A 20,752-nucleotide genomic window follows, 5' to 3' on the forward strand; every position below is an offset into this window, starting at 1 on the left:
TATTCCCAAAGCACCCGAAATGATATGGCACACTTAAGGTCACCGACAAATACGGCCTCACAAAGGAAGGCAAACTATTCTGTCTGCTAGGCACCCTGCAACAGTATGCACATCTTTATATTAATATCGCCCATAAATATTGACTCATCACGGACTCACAGACTACCATACAGGACAGCACAAGCGCCTAACTGCAACCGCTGTAATATAAGCCCTGCAAGTTGAGTTTGCGTGGACACCGGGGCACTGCCGCTGTGCCAATGGAAACCCGCCAGAAAATGATGTGTTAAAAGAAATCCATACTAACCACACCTCCCAGACTCCCACCCTTCACAACAACATAGAACTTCCATCCACAAAAATTCACGGAAGAAAACACAAATGACTAGTAGAGGTAGCTGGCGGCTGGCACCTTCTTAAGGCGCAAGAAGGGACTTCATTAAAACTATTACAAAGGAGTCATATAAACGAGACGTCATACGAATATGATGCAATATAACCACACCCTTTTCATAGGAACCTACGTGCACACCACAATAACTCATTTCCGTCATTTAATGTGGTACTTCACCTGCTCCACCATGACTAGAGGTGCGAACTCAACAAACGTAAATCGATTCGGAACAAAACACCAATCTTCAGTTCTTCGGCACCAAATCGCCTTTCCTTCAGGAAATTGACTATACTACACGCCAGTAAGTTGTGTCTAACAAGCATTCTAAAACGAGGCTAACCAACCCCCAATTTCACATGCCGGACGTCCGCCCCGAAGCCATGCCAGCCTACTGTCGTATTTAAGTGCAGAGAACTGTAGGCGCTCGCCTTGTCCCAACTCGCTCGCTCCACCCAAGTATGTAGAGCACCAAGGCGTCATCCCGGGGTAACGCAGTTGTTCGCGGCGTACCCTCGAGGCTTCGAAAGCCAAGCGGTTTATTTAGTCATAAGCGTTCGAAACTCGTAAAACGCTGGCGCTTGTCATACATCTTCCAGTTGTTTAGCGCAAAGAAAACTATAGGTACATTTGAGAAAAAATATACGTATTTAACCGACAGCGCCCGCGTTCCTTTAGTTCAGGATGCCCGTTGGGTTGGTTTTTACGATAGTAAACGCAAAATGTGGCAGTGCAACGCCGGCACGTGCGGGGAGAACAGCACAAAAAGGACAGAACTCCCGCTGGCGCAGTTTCAGGCAGGGGGGGCGCGAGCACTGCGAAGGCGGAAAATTTTAATTGCATGGGGTGGTAGCAGTAGGGGGGTAACGGCAGTAACGCCCATTATGTCGAATCACTGCTCTGCACTTCCGACAGCTTTCACATTGAGTAGAACGGCTTCATGTTCATGTAACTCCTTCCGCCTATACTGAGCTACGACCCGTTTCTTGTCAACAAACTCAATTAGTCAACTTTGAAAAGTTACGCCTTTAGTACCGCGCAGCATCATTGTATATGCGGCGTAGACATCGCAAAACTCATATACTTACTCCCGCCATAAAATATAACTTGGGTTTCAATAACACAGTTTAATTACAGAAAGAGTTTACCGCCGTACTTGAAGCTATATCTCTGCAATTGCGCTGTGCATAGTTCCTCTCAACGTGGTAGCGCGCTCACCGCGCCGTCTTGTGAGGATCACGTGAGCCCAGTTCCTAAACTTAAACACCGCCTGGTTCACATGAGTTTAGTTTTTGTCGGATTCTTACTCAGGGATCCTACCGCAGTAGGCGGTTGCCTTCCAGCCGCATCAATGAACAGTGATTGATTGATTGTAGGGTTTAACGCGCCGACGCAGCGCAGGCGATGAGGCGCGCCGTAGTGGAGGGCTCCGGATTAATTTTGACCACCTGGGGATCTTTAACGTGCGCCGAAATCTCGTACACACGGGCGTTTTTGCTTTTCGCCTCCATCAGAAAAGCGGCCGCCGCGGCCGGGAATCGAACCCGCGACCTCGTGCTCAGCAGCGCAACGCCTTAGCCACTGAGCCACCGCGGCGGGTATCAATGAACAGTCGTGAAAAATTATCTTAACTCTGGTTCTAGTGCATCTAGCAAATTTCATTACGGCTTGCTGCCACAAGTGTCCTGAAATCCTGAGCTATTACACTAGGTTACCAAAATTACACAAAGTTAAAAATTTAAAACCCATTCCAAACTGCGAATTGGTATGAACAGCAGAGCTGTGAACTCATGACCAGTAACTACCGTCACGATTGCTTTGTTGTCGCACTTATATGCATCGGTAGGCACTCTCGCACCTGCAGACACATCGACAGATAATGTCAACTGTATGCACGTAAGCGGATGGGTGGTCAGTTAGGATAGACTGTTTGGGCATCGGGGTGTCCGCCTTCATTACACACGTTCCGCCTCGACCCGAGACACAAGGTGCTCAGACTAGCTCGTAACTTAGGCAATATTTTTCTGGAAGATTTTCTCCTGCAAATTGCGATCCTTATCCAGCACTTGCGCGAAATGAAGTTTTCGCCATTCACCTCCAAGTCCTCCGGCGGTGATGTGATCCGTGTTTTTTGCTGCACTCGTACAGAGGTTGAGGCTGACGCCATACCGAACTTGTTGCTGGCTTGGCAGTGATACTCGCCCTCATCTTGGAAGTGAACATCCGAAATCTGCAGGTCACCTGAGTCCAGCACCACGTGGCGGCCCCCGCTCAGATCCAGGCCATTCTTGACCCACACGACATGTGGACGTGGCGCACCAAACACGCGGCAGCGAAGCGTCACGCGTGACCCCACCACAGCCATCGTCACGTTCTGTGGTGCCTCGGCAATGGTTGGCGGATAAGCTGCAGTTAAGCACATATTAGCATATGCACAGCAGTCACAGGCCATGTTCACAGGTCTGCGGCAGAAGCGCAGCGAACACAGTTTCTGTCGCTTCGAACACATGGACCCTCTGCTTAGAAGGTGCAGCTAAGTCAAAGAAACAACGCGCTTGGATGCCTTATCTCACCGCTTCGCTATCTCGATTCACTGCGCTTTTGTCGCCGTTGTAATGAGCGGTAACAGACAAAACAGCAAGCGACATCCTTGCTAAAAAAGACAAAGACCTTTTAGAACTACTGGCACCACACAGAGAGAATTGCACAAGTAATGACTTAGCTCTTGACAGACATTCCTGGCAGGCGAGGTCTTTTGTAAACTCGCACAAACTCACCAAAGGGCGAGTCAGTCCAAATAACGTGTTTGCTAGACATGTCAGAAAAATTCCTGTCCGTCTGTCTGAAAGTGTATTCGTCCGTCTGCCCGTCTCATTCACTGTCCGTCTATTTCTCGGTAACTGTTATAACGATAGATAGTTGTTAAAGGCGGCTCCATTGTGACGATGTTGTAACAAGCGCCGCCTGGCAGGCGAAGTTGGTTGGCTTTTACTACAGGGTGTTGTGACGATAATTGGAACACTTTAAAGATTTTTCCTGAGCGAACCGCCGCTCTGTTCGCGCTCACACTTCACACGAAGGTCGCATTTTGTGGTCTATTTTGTTTGACACCGGGGACAACGAGAGTACTTACCTGTCTATCCTGAAAATAAATAAAAACGATTTTGTCCCATGGGAAAATGGCGGCTGATTTGGACGTGCGAGCCCGAAAACCGGGTTTTCTGATCGTCTGCTAGCGCATTCCTAGGTACATTTTCTGACCGTCTGCTGCACCATTTGGCTCCTTCTTACCGTGAATCCCAAACGTGCGTTTCGCTCTGCATACCCCAGGTAGTTCCGTCGTTCTAACATCAACTTGCGCTGGCTCGCACGTCCACATCAGCCGCCATTTTCCAATAATTGAAAATTCTTTTTATTTATTTTCAGAATACGCATATAAGTACTATCGTTGTTCTCGGTATCAAACAATATAGACCACAAAATGCGACCTTCGTGGCATGTTTGAGCGCGAACAGAGCGGCGGTTCGCTCAGCAAAATTTTTAGTGTTCCAATTATCGTCGCAACACCTTGTATTTGCCTCTATATGAAGGCTTAGCTCTACCCTCTTAGCCTTTTGACTGCGAATTTTTTTATGTTTTGGACCAGAATGTTTTACTTAATTTCCGTCTAGTTGCATGCATGTGGATCATTATACAGTGTAGTCTTATTTTGTTCGGATACTTGCGTCGCACAGCTAAGTTTTTCTCGTTTTTTAGAAAAATTTCATCCTTGCTCTCAGGCAAGGATATAGTATTCTTCCTAGGATGATATTTTTCAAAGGATGATACTCCTTCGTTTTAGGTTTCAGACAGCGAGCTCGGACCGCAAAAAGCACGACACCAACTGCATTTTTTAATGTACCAAACATAATTCGGCATTAGGAAGGACTATGTGCCAGCAATATGTGAAAATATTGCTCCACTCTGTCAGGAAATTAGTGGTCTCTATACTAAACACCCTTTTTATTGAGGCAGGGACTAGAAGTACTGCGTTGTTTATCATAAATGGATGGTCCACGCTATGTACAGAGGCCGTAGACCCTCTCGGTCTTGCATAAACCAGGAAGCACCGCCTCCCCGCCAGCGTCCAGATATTAAGGCCTACCCTAGGCATGGGAGTTCATAGAAGCGCCCACATGCCCCAGTCGGTGGAGAGTGATGCAGCTGTCATGCCTTCGGTGGCACAGGATGACAGTCTGAGCATCGACGTTAGGTCTTTCATTTCGGCACATTTGTGCGGACGTGCTACGCTTCACCCACTCGCAGGGAATTTGGTTCTGCAGACTCCGCCGGCTTTAGGGTCGTAGTCGTGGGCTCTGAACTCTTGCGATGGGCGTCGTGCTCTTTGAGACTGTCGGACGCAATCTCCCACTTGCCCGTACCCGCTCATCAACTTGAGTTTTCCCCGAGCAAATGTCGAGCTTCAGAATCCCCGAGGACTGCTCATCACTTCGCAAGAGCGCCTCGTCGCATTCAAGGTTATCGACGAGACTCATGTCTAGGACGAAGCATGGCGCCAGTGAAGTTTTTGGGCTGTGCTCAGTGATGTGCCACAGTGACCAGCCCTGATGAACAGCCACAGAGCAGCCCTGGTCTACCTTTTATACTCGTTCTAACGTTTCTTTTGCTCTACCCCGTATGGTATTCTTTTCCCCTATAATTCCACCCCGCACTGAGCAGACTGTGGGAGTAAATGATGACGTTCTTTATTTCGCTGTTGTTGAAGATGATGATGATCTGCGTTGGTGCCTGATGGTGACGGCACTGATGGCACGAGGACGATGAGAGTTGTTGAGGGTTTCAAAAGTGTAAATTTACACGGAAGACATATACAGGATATTCACAGACTGACGTAGACAGAGTATGAAATAAAGTGGGGTTCTAGGTCAGCTAAGACTTTGTGCACGCGGCGCCCCCGTCAGCGACGGACCCTGGCCTAAAACTACCCAAGTGGTGAGATCCTCCCTAGCGTGACCCGGCTAGCCCGGCAATACGCCGGCCGTGCATAGCACATTAAAACCCTGAGGATTCGCCAGACCTCCTCTCTAGTGGTCCTAATGGGTTACTTAGGCCCCACCCCCGATACACAGGCCAATCGGTATCTCCTGGCCACCTGATAGGATGGATTAGTAAATCCGGTCGTAAACCGCGGTGGGCAACGCACCCCGTAACCCTCAAATACTGGTCACTCTCTCTCTCTCTCCAGAAAAAAAAGGAAAGGATCAAAAGCAAACCAAACAAACACGATAAACACTCAAAAACCCGCGAAAACACGTGCAAGCGCCAGGGACACGCTTCCACGAACGCTGTCTGCATCGACTGTTCCCATGCATCTCGTCCGAGACAGGACAGTTCCTCAAGCCAGCTGAAACCCATAAACATCCGTCTTAAGGACCCGGCGCGTCCCCAAGATTCTCCGCCGTTGACAGGCGATGCTCCGTTAATTGGACCGTGGGCCAGAAACAGCGCGTAGGGACAAAAGGACACGGCGGCCGGCTCAGGCGTCGCCTCTGCCGCGCCCATCCCGGGCCGCAACGCGCGCACCCTCGCACGCCTCCACTCCGCGTGCGCACTGGCCAACAAAAGGAAAGATATCGCCATAAATCGGCCACTGTCTAACCACAGTTGACAGCTCCACGCTCCCCGTCTCCAGCCGCTCGACGGACCAAATGGTTTTACAACCCGCTAATGGCTAAGCGCGTGCGCAGGCGGCCCCGAAGCATCCGACCCACGCTTTCCCACGCTCGTACTATAGTGCCCAGAATATACTGTGCTTTGCAACACACTGTTCAAAACAACGTCGCAGCCCCAGCTGAGGCTCAAGGCAATTCGTCTCCTCGCAGTCGGCATGATCCAAAGGCCGTTCGCTCTTGGCAAGCTGGCTGCTATAAAGCCCTTCATGCGCCCGCCAGGGAACCGCCGCTTCCCACGCGTTCGACTTTGCAGCATCGCTGACGCCTGGAACCCTTACAGTGGGTGAGCTGCCTCATGAGATCAACAACATCCTGGGTGCAGTTTCTTCCCTCGCCGTTCTGCATTTAGTCGTACCACTATCCCATTCCCGTTAAGAGCTCTCCGATAGGTCTACGCACCGCCGAATCTTAGCCGCAACTTGTTTGAGATGCAACGAATTTCAAATTTATCTACATTTCTCTGAAGCCTGGTTGATTTGTATGAGTAATCCTTGTTTGGCGACTTTCCCAAATGCATGTTCGTCAAGCTGTTTTTTAAGCGCGATAGGATCTTGTTGATAGTTTTATATAAGACGTATGCGGTATTTGTTCATGTGTCCTAGGGTCTTTCATTACTAAAAGGCCCTCTATGTAAAATACAACTTTTATAAAATGTCCCAGGGCCCACTGAATCTAATTCAAAAACGAAGACGTGTATGGCTGGAATTGAACCCATACAAAAACGATTTTGGACTCTTTTCCCATGGGAGTTTCGGCTAAGTTGTTATTCATTGTTTTACTTTTAAACACGATACTCGTTTTTCGGCTACATCAACCCGAAAATTTGGTCTGTATGTATGCATGTCTGCCTCTCTGTCCCTCGATTCAGACTTACCGCTGAATGTGGACGACACATGGAGCAACCGGTTTATATGGCCAGAAAATTTCGGAAACAATGGTGACGTTCGGACGTTGCCACCGGTGCCACCGTTCGTACCACTACACGTGCGTACAAGGCCGTTTTTCGCCGAGACGAGCCCAAGCCCACCTTGTATAGCCCGTAACGCTGGTGGAAGCTTCACGTGCGTGCAGGGAGCGAACAATGACCGCCCGGTCCCTCTTTGTTCCCAAACAAGTGCCTGGGGTCCCTTTCTCCACCCGCCACTAGGAAATTCAAACCGGAGGAAACCACCGTAAGATAAATCCGACAGCGCGCTCCTGCTTTCCGGCCCGAGAACGAGACGGGGTGGAACGCCGCTTCCTGCACTTTCCGCCAACACGGACGAGCGGGCCCGCAGCTGCCCTCCGAGATCTCCTCCACAGCCCAGCGGAGTACGCGTTCCCCGGCTCGAGAGCTCGAGCCCCCGGCCCAGCTGCGAATGTGCGCCTCCCGTGCATCTCGGCGCGAGAGCGAATGATCTCGCCTTCACGGCCCGGAACCAGTCACCCGCCTGACACGCGTCTACCTGACCAGGAGGCGGACGAGCGCCGACGAATCCCGTCCTCGAACCCGGTGAGGCAGAGCCGGCACCATTTAAACCCTTCTTAATTAAACTTTGCTACCAGTTCGTGTCTGTGTCTCTTTTCCTCTCAACTCTGCGTGGACCCACCCAAACGGAAAACAGTGACCCAGCCCTGAAAGGGCTCGTGACAAACTAAACCTAAATGCAGACTTCCCACTTGTGAACATTTTTTAGGAAAAAAAAAAAAACATTAGGCATGTTTGAGGCAAGACATCAATAACTGAGCGGTATTTGCAAGGCTCTTCTGAATAAAAGTACCTGACGGCTTGTTTTTTGCACTAGCAAATGAAAAATACACGTTGAAAACAATATTTTGAAACAAGAATCAAAAGATAGCACGCGATGGGGCTGGATAACGTGGCGGCGTTCGTTCAACAGTGAGGAAAGGTACTAATACATGGCTTCCGAGCAGTGGGACACGGCAGAATTGTAATAAATTAAGCAAACATCCTCCGCTCTTATCGTGGAATGGGCGCAACTGGAGGGGAAGAGCATTACAGATGGGCTAGGAGTAAAGAGAGGCATTCACGTGGCAGGGCGGCAGAATATTTCCTCCTCTTCGGCATGATCAGACACTTGGGCAATTTCATTCCCAGCACCCACGCTGACGAAGCGTTGCACATCTGCTCGGTTGGCGAAAAAGCGTAATGCACTTCTACTTTATCACTTAAAAATCTTTCTATGTATTCGGACCGAGAATTCTACAGAAATGCACCGTTTTGACGTCATTACTACGTCATTGACGTCATTTCTTAGGCCTGATTATGTCTCTTTACGCTTGGATCATGTGAATAAGGTAAGAGAAATGAGAAATAAAGTGTCAAACAGATGTCCTAAGAAAGTCTTTCTTCCCCAGGACCATATCGAATTAGAATCGGCTGCCTCACGATACTGTGACAGTCATGTCTAACGATGCATTTTTTTCCATGTTATGACCCAACTTGTTGTAACATTCAAGTTGTATATTCAAGTTTTGTATGTTGTTTAAGTTTGACTCTGCATTTATTGTTAAATCTCTTGCATTGATTAGTGTATATTTCCTTGTACCCCCCCACTGTAATGCCACAGGCGCTGTGGGTACTGAATACATAAATAAATGAATAAATAAATAAATTACGTGTAATGTGTCTCATTCTGCCATTTAGTAAGCGCAAAGTAGCCCTACAATAGCTATAGTACGTTCACTACTCTATATTGAACGATTGTTTTAGAATGACAGACCATGTGTATTTTAAAGGATAATCAAATGAAATTTTAACTCTGAATGCAACTGAAAATGTTCACCAGTACTCCGAATGACCTAAATGAAGAAACATTGTCCTCAACAGGGCACTACTGCTTCAACTGTTGAAAGGACACGCGTTTGATGCTCATTTCAGGTTCAATCAGTTTTGAGTGCCTGCAAAACTAAAAAGGCAGTTCAAGCTCAAAACACTCACCGCGCACGTTGATGTAGAAGCTCCGGAAGGCGTATCCATGCGGATTGGAGGCATTGCACTGGTAGACGGCCGTGTCACTTTTATCTAGTAAATCAATGGTTAGAACACTCCCAAGTACCATGCGACGTGGGTTTGGTTTGGCGCTCGAGATGGGTACACCATTCACAAACCATTCCAAATTTGTCTTGGGAAAACCCATCGCGCCACAGTTTAACACAACGTTTTCCCCTTCAGCGGCGTCGGTGTTATTGGGCCCATTCAGCCAATACGGTGCCGCTTCTACTTTAAGGTTCACGGTATGACTTGAGCCATCCCCTACACCATTGTCCACCCGGCACTCGTACAATCCTTCGTCCTCAAACTGCACAGACTTGATGATCAAGGTCTTGCCGTTGTTGCCGAACGTGAAGCGCGAAGATGCTGGCTCCCCACCTCCCTTAGACCAGGAGGTGACCGGTAGTGGTGTGCCACCGTAAATGCAGTGCAGCTCAACTCTACTGCCACGAAGTGCCACAACATTTTCCGGTGACAAGTACTGCTTAACAGGCGCCACACGTTGCTCTTCAGTTGTTGACATAGGCTCCACATGGAGCCGGATCTTGTTACCAAGCTTGTACTGGTGCACGAATCTGGACATGGCGGAACACGCGTAGACGACGTCGTCGAGTGCGTCGCCCAGATCAGCACGCGAAAAGTGCAAGCCGCCTTTCGGGTCGGCCGTAATGCGTGATGAATTTATCGCGCGGAGAGCACCGTTCTGGTGCAGAAGGAACCAGCTTACAAGAGGAGGCGGGTACCCCGACGGTGGATCACAATGAAGAGAGAACGGCTCGCCCTCCTTCACGGACACTATCTTCGTGTCTTGATGCGGAAAACTATTCAGATGAGCCTTGCGCAGAAGCACGGCGTTCGAGAGAGCCGTACCGTGCTCGTTGCTCGCGCGACACTGGTACAGTCCCTCGTCGCGGTCCTCCGGTGCGGTGAAGACAAGCGTACCACGGCCACGCTGTTTCGAGACGCGCGAATCGTCTGCGGCGTAGTCGAAGCTTTCGTTGTTCTTGGTCCACTCGTAATTGGGCTCGGGGTCTCCCACCGCATCGCACTCTAACAGAAAAGGCCTGGGGTCCTCATCCGGAGCGGAGGCAACGTGGAAGAGCAACTCGTGAGGTGGTACTCGTACGATGGCGGGGGGTGTGGCTGCAATGGCGGTCGTTACCAAAACCACCAGGAGCACCGCTTGCACTACCAAGCTCTCCATACCTGTGCAAAAAACCGTTTTATGCCAAGTATGAGCACATTTCATTGCACCGTTTTTTTGCACACATCTGGATACGGTATTCATATTGTCACTTTACCTCAGGTCAGATAAAAAGCAGGCTGCATATAACAAAGTCCGCACAACGCGTTTTAAAATGCGCGTGCAACTAGTGATAACAACTTCGATAGTAAACAGGGATAACGGCACCGCAAGACAACCGTGTTCTGTCTATTCCAAGTGAAGCGGCTATTCTTTATTTGGGCTGCCATTCCCATTTCCCGGACATTTGAATTATTCCGGTTAAGCCCTTTCACCCCGTGGTATAAAACGTTACTACGGCACCGCTGCGGCTCCTCCGCATGCGGTCGAAGATTGAGTAAAGGGTTTGAAGAGCAACTGTCTTTGAAACGTGCCCCTTTTCATGCCGCGACCAAGCTCGCAGACGTTCTCGTTCGCCATTCAGCTTGCTTCTGCGTTTTAGCATTTCCTTTGCAGCCTCACAGCCAAATCTTACTTTTCCTCGGAGCTTTAATTTGGGCATGCGGGACTACAATAGCACAGTTCCCCCGTAACAATAAGTTCTATTCCATCGTTTATTATCTTCACTTCCCCCAAAATTTAACCGTCTCTAACGCGTGACGCGAGTCGCCTCTTAAGAATACATATGGCAACATAGAATTACATGTGGCAATTTGTGAGACACTTTATTCTAACATAAATGTTTCGTACATTTATGTAAGATTTATGTTTATTACTCTGCTTTCAGTTGTCACTCTGTTGTCACGATTATATTTCATGAGTGTGATCTGCAACTATAAAACTATGCCCTCTATAGAAATACATGGGGTCATTTATGTTATGAGTGAGTTATTATTGTGATTCTGCGATGATTCGTGATCAAGAATTTGCGAAGATATATATGACAATGACCTCTTGTATACTACGGCTGTGTACGACGATGGCATACACGCATGAATATTGCAGCGAACTATTTTTTCTTTTTTGTTTGGTGATGTGTTTTACGCTTGAACTTAGATACGCTTGGGCTTGATTGATTGACTGATTGTAAGGTTTAACACGCCGACGCCACGCAGGCGATGAGGCGCGCCGTAGTGGAGGGCTCCGGATTAATTTTGACAACCTGGGGATATTTAACGTGCACCGAACTCTCGTACACACGCGTGTTTTTGCTTTTCGCCTCTATCCGAAAAGCGGCCACCGTGGCCGGGAATCGAACCCGCGGCCTCGTGCTCAGCATCACTTGGGACTTCCTAAAACAAAAGCACCCCTTGAGGGATTCAGTGCCGCAGTTGTTGGCGGTTTGGACTCTAATAAAAAAACGTTAATGGTTATTTGATAGGACTAAACCCTTTGAAACAGTTGATCCCTGAACGCTTATTAAGCAATTGAAAATATTGGGTTTCAGAAAGACATTCTGCGATTTCTTCGAAAATATTCTGGTGACAAACAACCAGCTTTATTGGTAACCCTACTATAATGGCAAAATTAGCAACCCTACCAGTAACAAAATGACAGTAAACTATGGAGTACCTCAAGGCTCCACTATCGATCCAATGGTTTTCATTATTGATACAAATGATATAAAGATGCTTCAATGACCATCTCATTTGACCCAATTTGCGGGCAACAGTGCGTTACTTTATTTGTACTCTTCTTACGCACATACCGTAAAAGTTACGCAAAATGATGTAAGCAAGGTGTTAAAGTGGATGTCAGAAAACCACATATTGGTAAGCCAAGCAAATCATAATGTCCATCGGAAGCCCTTACAGGATAGTCTGTTCAAACATGGATATTTTTTTGCGCACTAGAGACAGCGAATACTTTTCTTGTTCGCCGTTAATGTATGGTCATCATTGAAAGTACCTGGGTATATACATTGATTAGCATTGTAATTGGGACGAGCAAATTACTCACATACGTAAACAGCTGAGATATCTGTCAGTATTTATTTATAAGTTGTGGGACGTTTGCAACCTACAAACCCTCTACAAAGTATAACATTGTTTAGCTGAAAGCGTAATTCGATAAACAATAACAAAATACGGGGGCTGTACTACCACCAGGGAAATCAAAATAAGCAAGATTCTCCATAGAATATCCAAGAACCTGGTGCATGAAACGCGATTGCATGACTCTTCAACTGCCGAAGTAATGAATTAATTACAGAATCCAATTTTCAAATATAGCGCATTGTTTTACTCAGTGCCCAATATTGTGATACAGAATATAAATGATTCGTGAAAAAGGAGAGGTTAGTGCGACAAACTAAATGATATTACTTCCCGCCTGGAAAAGGATGTCATTTGTAAAACCAGTTTTAATAAACAGCCTTTCTTTGGAACCAACCTTCATATCCAGCATAAAAAAGTGTTAAAATATATAACAAAGAGGTCCCTTCTTTGAACAGGCTGAGGCACATTTCTTGTGCATGACTAGAAATTTTTGTACGTGTCGGTTTGCACGAAAAAACATCGTTGTATAGTGCATTCGATATTACGCTTGATTTCACCTTTGTTTCTGCTTTTCTTGCTTTTCTCTCTCTTTCTGTTCAAACGTACCACCAGTCCAATCCGTCTTTATTCTCATGATACCATATTTTCTGTTGTTATTCCTTCTGATGTTTTCTACTTTTTTAGAAGTGAATGGCTTTCATGTCAATCCGATTGTTTAAAATTTTTTGGCCTGGCCTGTGTTCTCCCTCTAAAGAATTATCTTTAGTGCCGTTTTGGCCGGGCGCCGCTGATTTTTTTAGGGGCAAATCCCGTTAGAGGCTGGGGCTGTTGGCGTCTCCTGCCGTCGTCATCGTAATCGTCGTCTCATATTGTCCCGGTACTAAAACACGGGGAAACTGGTTTACGACTCACGCTAGAACGTAACGCGCTCTAAAAAAACACGTGGACCCTCGTTTATGCGTCCCGCTGAAGAGTTTCGTGCTTCAAAGACAAGTTACTTTCAGAGCAAAGCTGTGTACCACTTTGGTAAGGTGTAGTGAAAGTGTGGGCTGTTGAACCCGCGGCTGCTCTGACGGTTGCATCTGGCTGTCCGAAGACGAGGGGGCGGAGCAAGAGAAGACGGCAGCGCGCGAAGGAGACGGCGGCAAGGAAGCTGCTCGATCGTTGCAGTGGTTCGCTCTGTGTTCTTAGACTCCGGTCTGGTGAGCGTGCCTGGCGTACCTCTCGTTCCCGTTCCTGAAGGGCGCTTCTACAGCCCCAGTGCCCGCATGCCTCGGAATCCGGGCGTGTACTGTTGTGTAATGAGACACCTTCGGGACATTCTCCGGTGACTTTTGTTGTACATAACGGTCCGCGTGTGTCTGTGAGGTCCCGGGAAATATCCGCAAGTCCTTCGTTTCGGTTGTTTCTTTGTGGTTGGAAATACAATTGATGGCGACGTACGACGGAACGAGTCGTTAGGTCTGTTGCGAGGTGCTGGTTGGACCTCTGATCCTTACAACCTCTATCCGAAATGGGTTCATCTCTTTCGGCAAAAACGCGAAGGCGCCAAGAATGAACTGATGCACTACATGTTTCGATCCTCTACAGGACTCACGTGAGCGGAGACGGCCCGGGATTGTTTTCGTTTGAGATGAAACTTTACTATTGTGTAGAACACCATCCTCACCATCGAGCTAGCATTATTGCAGTGAGAAACCCCATAGTGGGTTTAATAACAAAATAGAACGCGATTACGCAGGGCTACTTTCCACATTGCTTGGTGTGGCAAGTTTGGCCGTCTGTAAAACGAAGTAAAAAGTATATCTTCTTCTTTTAAGTTTCAATTGACATTTATATTTAATCTTACTAATTTTAATTTAGGTAAATATTCCTTAAAGGAAATCTTCCCAATTTTCTTGCCGAATATTTGCAAATTTCGCTGCTGTATCCTGGAAATTGTAATTCGTAATGCCTATACTTTTGGGGGGAATATTTCTCAAACTTAGTAGCCAAAGCAATTTTGTTCCAAAGTGGCACTTATAAAAAATGTCTAGAAATGCGTAAAAAATTTTACTCAATTGCTAAAGCATAAGCTCTCAAGTTTTTTAAACTTGTTTACCTGCGACTGTTGGACACCTCATACCCTGCTTATTCGTATAAAAATGAAAAGTTTCAAGATGGTGCTTCGTAAAGTGCGACAAAACATAAGATTTTTGTAAAAAATGGCAACTTTTCGAAGCCGTTTAAAAAGCGATATTTATAGATTTTCGCAATATTTACACCAAATGGCACTCAGTAACTGAGTACAGTCAAATCTCGATAGAACGAATCACGCCAGGCCAGCCACAATCGTTCATTATTTTGAAATATCGTTGTAATGAAAAACTTGCGGTTACAAGTCAGTGCTCATACCGACGTACCTTGGCAGCATGCGCGTGTGCGGACCAGCAAACTCTTAAATCAAAATGTTGCACTGATTTTAAAACAGCTGCATTTGAAGAAATCAGTTATTTTATTCTGGCGAGTGCAGCACGCACGACGCATTCCACTCATTTTTTCTGGGTTCTGTGAACCACTGTCGTCTTTGTTCGTGTCGGGACGATTACTGCTTTCGATTCTTCTTGGCTGTGTCGCTAGCCGCATTCATCGTTGGACCTCGCGCAAACTTCGCCGCAAGATCCCTCACAACTAACAAATGCATGACCGTACACGTGAATAGCGTGAAAAACGACTGACCCACCCACCGGCCGCCGACTGACAACCAATGCAGCGACAGAACAGAGAAAAGGGGCAAAGGCGGCAGGCTTTCTAGGCTATTGCACGATAATCTGCAGCTTTGTGGCGGCGCTAGCAACTGGAACTCAACATGGTGATGATGATAGCTACTGGAACGGGGGGGAAAACACACAGAAATGGCTGTTTCACGCGATAGTCGCGGTGCTATTATTTTTTCCAAATTCGCAATACTGATGTTCCTCGGCTATAAAATAGAAAATAAGAGTGTGAAAGATGCGCCATACTGAAATTCGTAGTTCTGAAATATTTTTACTTTACATATATAGGCAATCTAGCGGGTATTTTCAAATTGTTCATAAACATGAAAAATTCGTTATTATGGGGTTTCTAAAACCGAGATTTTACGGTATTATTGAAAGCTAAAAATGTATTGCATTACTTTTGTTTGAACTCGGAAAAATGAGTTCACATTCAACCAATTTTTGCCGCCTTTCCACAAGCACTGCATGGTTAGGAATGACAGTGAAACAGTTGTACCTTTAAGATGTGCATCATACTACCTCTCCATTTACCTATTTGGCTACAGCATTTTAGCCTGGGCGCTAACATCACACCATGTCCGTGTCCTGTTCCTTGAAGAGTCGAGGAAGACAACATACAAGTTTGCTTTATTCAAAAGATTTCATGTTTTACACCACTCTCAGCACTTGTCCGGCTGCAAACGATGCTTTGGTAAGTGAGAAAATAAGCAATTTAAGCCAAAATGTTCTCGGGCTCGATCGCGTGTTTGTGACATCGGCAATGACGTATTCGGAAAACGTACGTACACCGATAGTTCGTATTTTGAGTGAGGCTACCACAGATGTCAGAACATGTCATTTGTTACTTTGGCTACCATGCACCTTCCTAGATTGACCAACGATACCACTTAACGACCACTGCCTGCACTTTTTTTTTTGTTCGTACCTGGAACAATGTTACAGTTAATAGATATCGTTTTGTGAAACATTGCGTATGGCTCGACTGACCGAATCACGTAGGCCGCAGTGTCTCTTCTGCCAGTCGTCCAGTGTCGGGTACGAGAAGCCCAACGTGCCCGAAGGCTGCGCCGCGTCATCCGGAAGAGTGTGTGTAATACTCACTAGTCCTTTTACGTTTACGCGTTCGTTCGTAATTTCCATTGCTTACGCCGATGTTGTAAAAAAAATTGTCTCCTATCAACGCTGTGAAGGTGGTCCGACTGCGAAGCTCTAAACGACACCCACAACGATCGCCCATCCGGTGTCACTTCACTTGACACACCTGGCTCTACAAATAATGAATTCGGCAGGAAGAAAACATGAACGAGCGTCTTTTGAAGGGTAATGAGGAGTGCGGCAGGGGCGGCTATAGCGTCATCTCTCTCACTGCCTTCCCCTCAGTGTTGTTTTATGTGTCGCCTCCAAACAGCGCCCTCCCTCTCCCCAGACGCTGAATCCAAACCACCGCCTGTCGACCCGTCTCCACGTGTGCTCCAACTCACCACGCGAATCCTAGGCCGCTTGGGGGCTTTCTGAAAGAGGTTGCTGATACTTTCAAGTTTCTTATTGTGCGTTTTTCTCTCGAGTATTTGTACGGTCTCTCAAGGAAAGAATTGACGGGAATTTTATTTGAAAGTTTATTCCCAGTGCCCATTTACCGTCCACCATATCTGATGTTTTTAGATGACAGTGTGTTGAAGCGCGTCAAGAAAATGTGTATCCAAGCGGCTGCAAAAACTTTCTTTTTTAAGTTGCACACATCAACGTTGCCTGTTAAGACATGGCTCGATAGTAAAGGTGTATATGTGCCTTGGTCTGTTAACTGTCGCTTGTGCAACCAGCCATCACTGCTTTGTATTATATCGGGATGCTGTGTTTTTTTGGGATGTTCTGCAGCGGACGCTTAAAAAGGACATAGACATCACCCGTTACAGTATACGATTCCTACCAGTGATGAAGAACTTTTCCGTGCCATATGACCTTTTCGTGCTGATAGGATTGTTTAGCCTACGGAAGTGTCGCATGATTGACCGCCATGCCGAGGAACCTCGTGGAACTAAGTCAATTTTTCGCGAACAATGTGCGGTTGTGTACAGTGTCTATGCGGCGCAATCGCAGCCGCCGGACTGGTTGCATCTTCTTGAAGCGTGTGTGTGCCTGCCTGACTTTTAAAATGTATTAGTGAATGTACCGTTATTGTAGTTAGGGTGGGACTTTAAACTATTCGGGCTAATTTCCCATGCAATAAAGGAAAAAAAATTGGGCGTAGCTTAGTCGGCAAGACCACGGGCCATCCCTGCACTTCTCTATTCGGGCCCAGGTTTGATCCCTGGTGGTTCCAGTATAAGCCTGGATGTCTTTTTTTATGTAGCCAGTAGTACCCTAGGAGTTTTCTGCTGCCGCGCCACGAAAATTTCCTTGGCTGGCTAGCGGTAAACTGCTTCGCAGTAAAATGGGCTCTAAATTAAATCGCGAACATCTGATCCGCAAGCCTAAAATCCATGCTTAATTTGCGTCAGATTTTGTCGGCCCCAGCCAAGAGCAACAGAATGCCCACGATACGCACAAGTTCCGTGCAGAAAAGTAGATGGTGAGTCCCATGATTATTACTTGTTTTTTTTTTCTTTTTTTGATTATACAGCTTATTTGAGTGAAGTTAGCGTGAACTGTGGTGCCGGTGGTATTGTAAAGAGGCAACATTTCGAATAAATCAAACATGCGTTTTGAATTAATGGCCCTTTTAACAAAAGCAAGTTCAAAAAATAAAGCCGTTCCACTCAATATGAAAGCTGTCGGAAGTGCAGAGCAGTGATTCGCCGTAATGGGCTGTACCGCCATTACCCGCTTACTGCTACCACCCCATGCAGTTCGAAATTCCCGCCTTCGCAGTGCTCGCTCGCCCCCAGCCTGAAACTATGCCAGCGGGAGTTCTCTTCTCTTTGTGCTTTTCTCCCCGCACGTGCCGGCGTTGCACTGCCACATTTTGCGTTTATATAAAAACCAACCCAACTGGCATCCTTAACAAAAAGAACGCGGGCGCTGCCGGATAATTAGGTATATTTTTGCTCAAATGTACCTATAGTTTTCTTTCCGATAAACAACGGGAAGATGTATGACAAGCGCCAGAATTTCACGATTTTCGAACGATTATGACTATATAAACCGCTTGGCTTTCGAAGCATCTGGCGTACGCCGCGAACGACAGCGTTAGCCCGGCACGCCGCCTTGGTGCTCTATATATTTGGGTTGAGCGCGCGACCTAGGACGACTAGGCGAGCCCCTAAAGTGCTCTGAACTTAAAATCTCGCACACTCTTTTGCGCGTTTGTTTGGACTAAATCCTGCTGTTGATTCATCAGCATTTGCGTCGGCAATTTTGTAAGCAAAATACAATTGAGTATGTCAAAGGCCTCGACACACACTGAAGTCCCATCACTGAAGTTAAGTAACTAAAGCGTTGTGTGGCTGAACCCAAGAATGCGGGTTCATCCCGGCTGCAGTTGCTGCTGTTCACATGAACGCGAAAAGCGAAAATCCCCGTGTGACAAGATTTCAGCCCACGCTAACGATCACGCTAATGACCCACGCTAACATGTGGTCAAAAATTAATCCGAGCTCTGTAAACGGCGCGTCTCACGGCCCGGCTGTAGCTTCGGTGCGTTAAACTCGAATGAGTTAAATTTTTCACTCATTAAAAATCTATTGAAACAAACACTTTACAAGCAACTGACTCTTCCGATGTAGACTGGTTAGGGAGAACATTTTAAAACAAGTTTTACACAATTATATGAGGGACCGATATCAGAAGGAAAAAAATGAATACGAACATGAAAAATTATGTTGCTCTTTGCACTCTCTCCGACGTCTAATTTTAAGAATATACTCCACAGGCTTAAAGCATCTAGGACCAGCAGTTTGTCTGACAGTTGATATAACTCGTTAGGACTGTCCGATTTGTTAAGTGTATCCTTAAAAGCCCCCTGTGGCTTGTTTGTGCATTTTAGCGCCAAAATACCGCATTTATTTGGGCGAATGTCTATGGGTAACGTTTGTCGAAAAAAACCAATTGGATGGTACCACAGGATTCCGGGCATATAAGGAGGAATTATTAAACGTCACCTAAATTACTCCCAATCTCACATTTAACCCTATTCGATTGGGTTTGGGCGAAACGGACGGCTACACTTCAGACACTTGTGCGGGTTACATATATAAGCAGAAACTCGTACCACATCTCATTCGGAAACGAGTAGATAAGAAATTTCTGATAACATAATTTTCCACTTTAGCTGTATTAGGGCTGTATTCCGAAAATAAAGCCAAAGTGTGCTACTACGCCATGGTAGAAATACACTCCATAAATATCAAGGTTCCTTGTCCGGCAGAATCAGCCAGCCGGGCAGTCGGGCTTTATGGAGGTAGATTTTGATACGTGCAAATTATTACGAGAGCTTACTCTACCTTTTCTAGTACGTCCATATCTTAGTAACATTTATCGGTCGTTGACGCTACACGCCGAATTCTAAATACACTAGTTTCTCGATAAACGGAACTTCAAGGGACCGAAAAAATTAGTTCTGTTTAACAGGAGTTCCATTTATGGAGATATATGTGTGAAAGTGGAAATTTATGTGCGTACCCACTCTCAATACCATTTCATGGAGCTCCAAGCACTAGAAGGTGAATGTAGCTGATAGTTTTTCAGAAAGCAACAAAGCTACAAGAGGCTATGGGGCAGCATTCACAAAGTTGATTTGGCAACCATGACTCGCTGCGCACTACAAAATGCATGAATTATTTTTGTTCGAGTCCCTGCAATGGCATCTACACGGAGGCCAGCCGCCTCAACTTCGCGAGCGCTTACTAGCCACCGAATTTAGAAGACGGCAACGGGTTATTGAAGCGTGAATAGCACCACGATGGCACGAACGAGGCGGCAGGAGCTGAGACCTGTAACCTCAACGTCCGGAATCGAGGCCGAATGACTGGAACAAGGACTGCGATGTTGCATTCGTTGCGCTAACACTGCTGACCTCTACCGAGACGAACCTTATGAGGCCAACGAGGCTAAAAAACATGGAGAAAAAAAAGCAAAAACGAAACAGCCGGACCAGTAAAAAGCTGATTCTCATGCCAATGGGTTTCACAAGATGTTTCATTTCTGGTTCCATTTACACGTTGACGCGGAAATTTTAGTTCCTTTTACCCAGAGCTTTTTACATTATCTGAATACAAAACCAACCAACTTACAGGCTACTATTCCGTTTAATCGGCAATTCCGTTTAAGCGATTTCCGTTTATCTAGAAGATTCTAGTGTACTAGGCGAAAATGGGCACCTTACCAGGCTTGAAAAACTTCGGCCACCACGGATCCACAGACATCACGGCGAGCCTCAAGTGCAGCGGTTTCACATCGTCTGACACCCTCGCTCTCAGAAAAAGCACGTGGTTGTCCTTGTCTGCCCGCTTGCCGCCACTAGGATGAACGCCACGGAAGGCCACGTGCTAAAGTGATATCGTCGGCCGAAAATAGAGAGATACCCTCGGGCGAAACGAAAAGCGGAGGAGACGGGCGGGCGCGTTATTAAAGACGCCTCTTTCCGCTTGCGGGATCCGCAGCAATAAGAAGTTGCCGCAAGTGGCTGATGTAAACACGAGTGCCCGCTGCCGGTGGCGCCGAAACTCAAGGTAAAAAAAAACAAAACACTACTGCTTGA

At 46.7% G+C, this 20,752-nt stretch overlaps 1 protein-coding gene across 1 annotated transcript in view; it reads right to left on the reverse strand.

The window, feature by feature from the left end:
* Positions 1 to 20,527, reverse strand: part of LOC144159810 (uncharacterized) — a 79,134-nt gene extending 58,607 nt beyond the window's left edge. Inside the window, exons 1-3 of the mRNA XM_077691492.1 lie at positions 20,378 to 20,527; positions 9,065 to 10,324; positions 2,487 to 2,797 (exon numbers count right to left, since the gene is read on the reverse strand). Coding sequence (XP_077547618.1) covers positions 2,487 to 2,797; positions 9,065 to 10,324; positions 20,378 to 20,417 — 1,611 coding nt within the window. The 5' untranslated portion in view covers positions 20,418 to 20,527. The remainder of the gene's footprint in view (positions 1 to 2,486; positions 2,798 to 9,064; positions 10,325 to 20,377) is intronic.
* Between the last annotated feature and the right edge of the window lie 225 nt (positions 20,528 to 20,752).

Source organism: Haemaphysalis longicornis, unplaced genomic scaffold (genome assembly GCF_048455015.1).
Source record: "Haemaphysalis longicornis isolate Haplotype H1 unplaced genomic scaffold, Haemaphysalis longicornis Haplotype H1 scaffold_10, whole genome shotgun sequence".
Classification (NCBI taxonomy): domain Eukaryota; kingdom Metazoa; phylum Arthropoda; class Arachnida; order Ixodida; family Ixodidae; genus Haemaphysalis; species Haemaphysalis longicornis.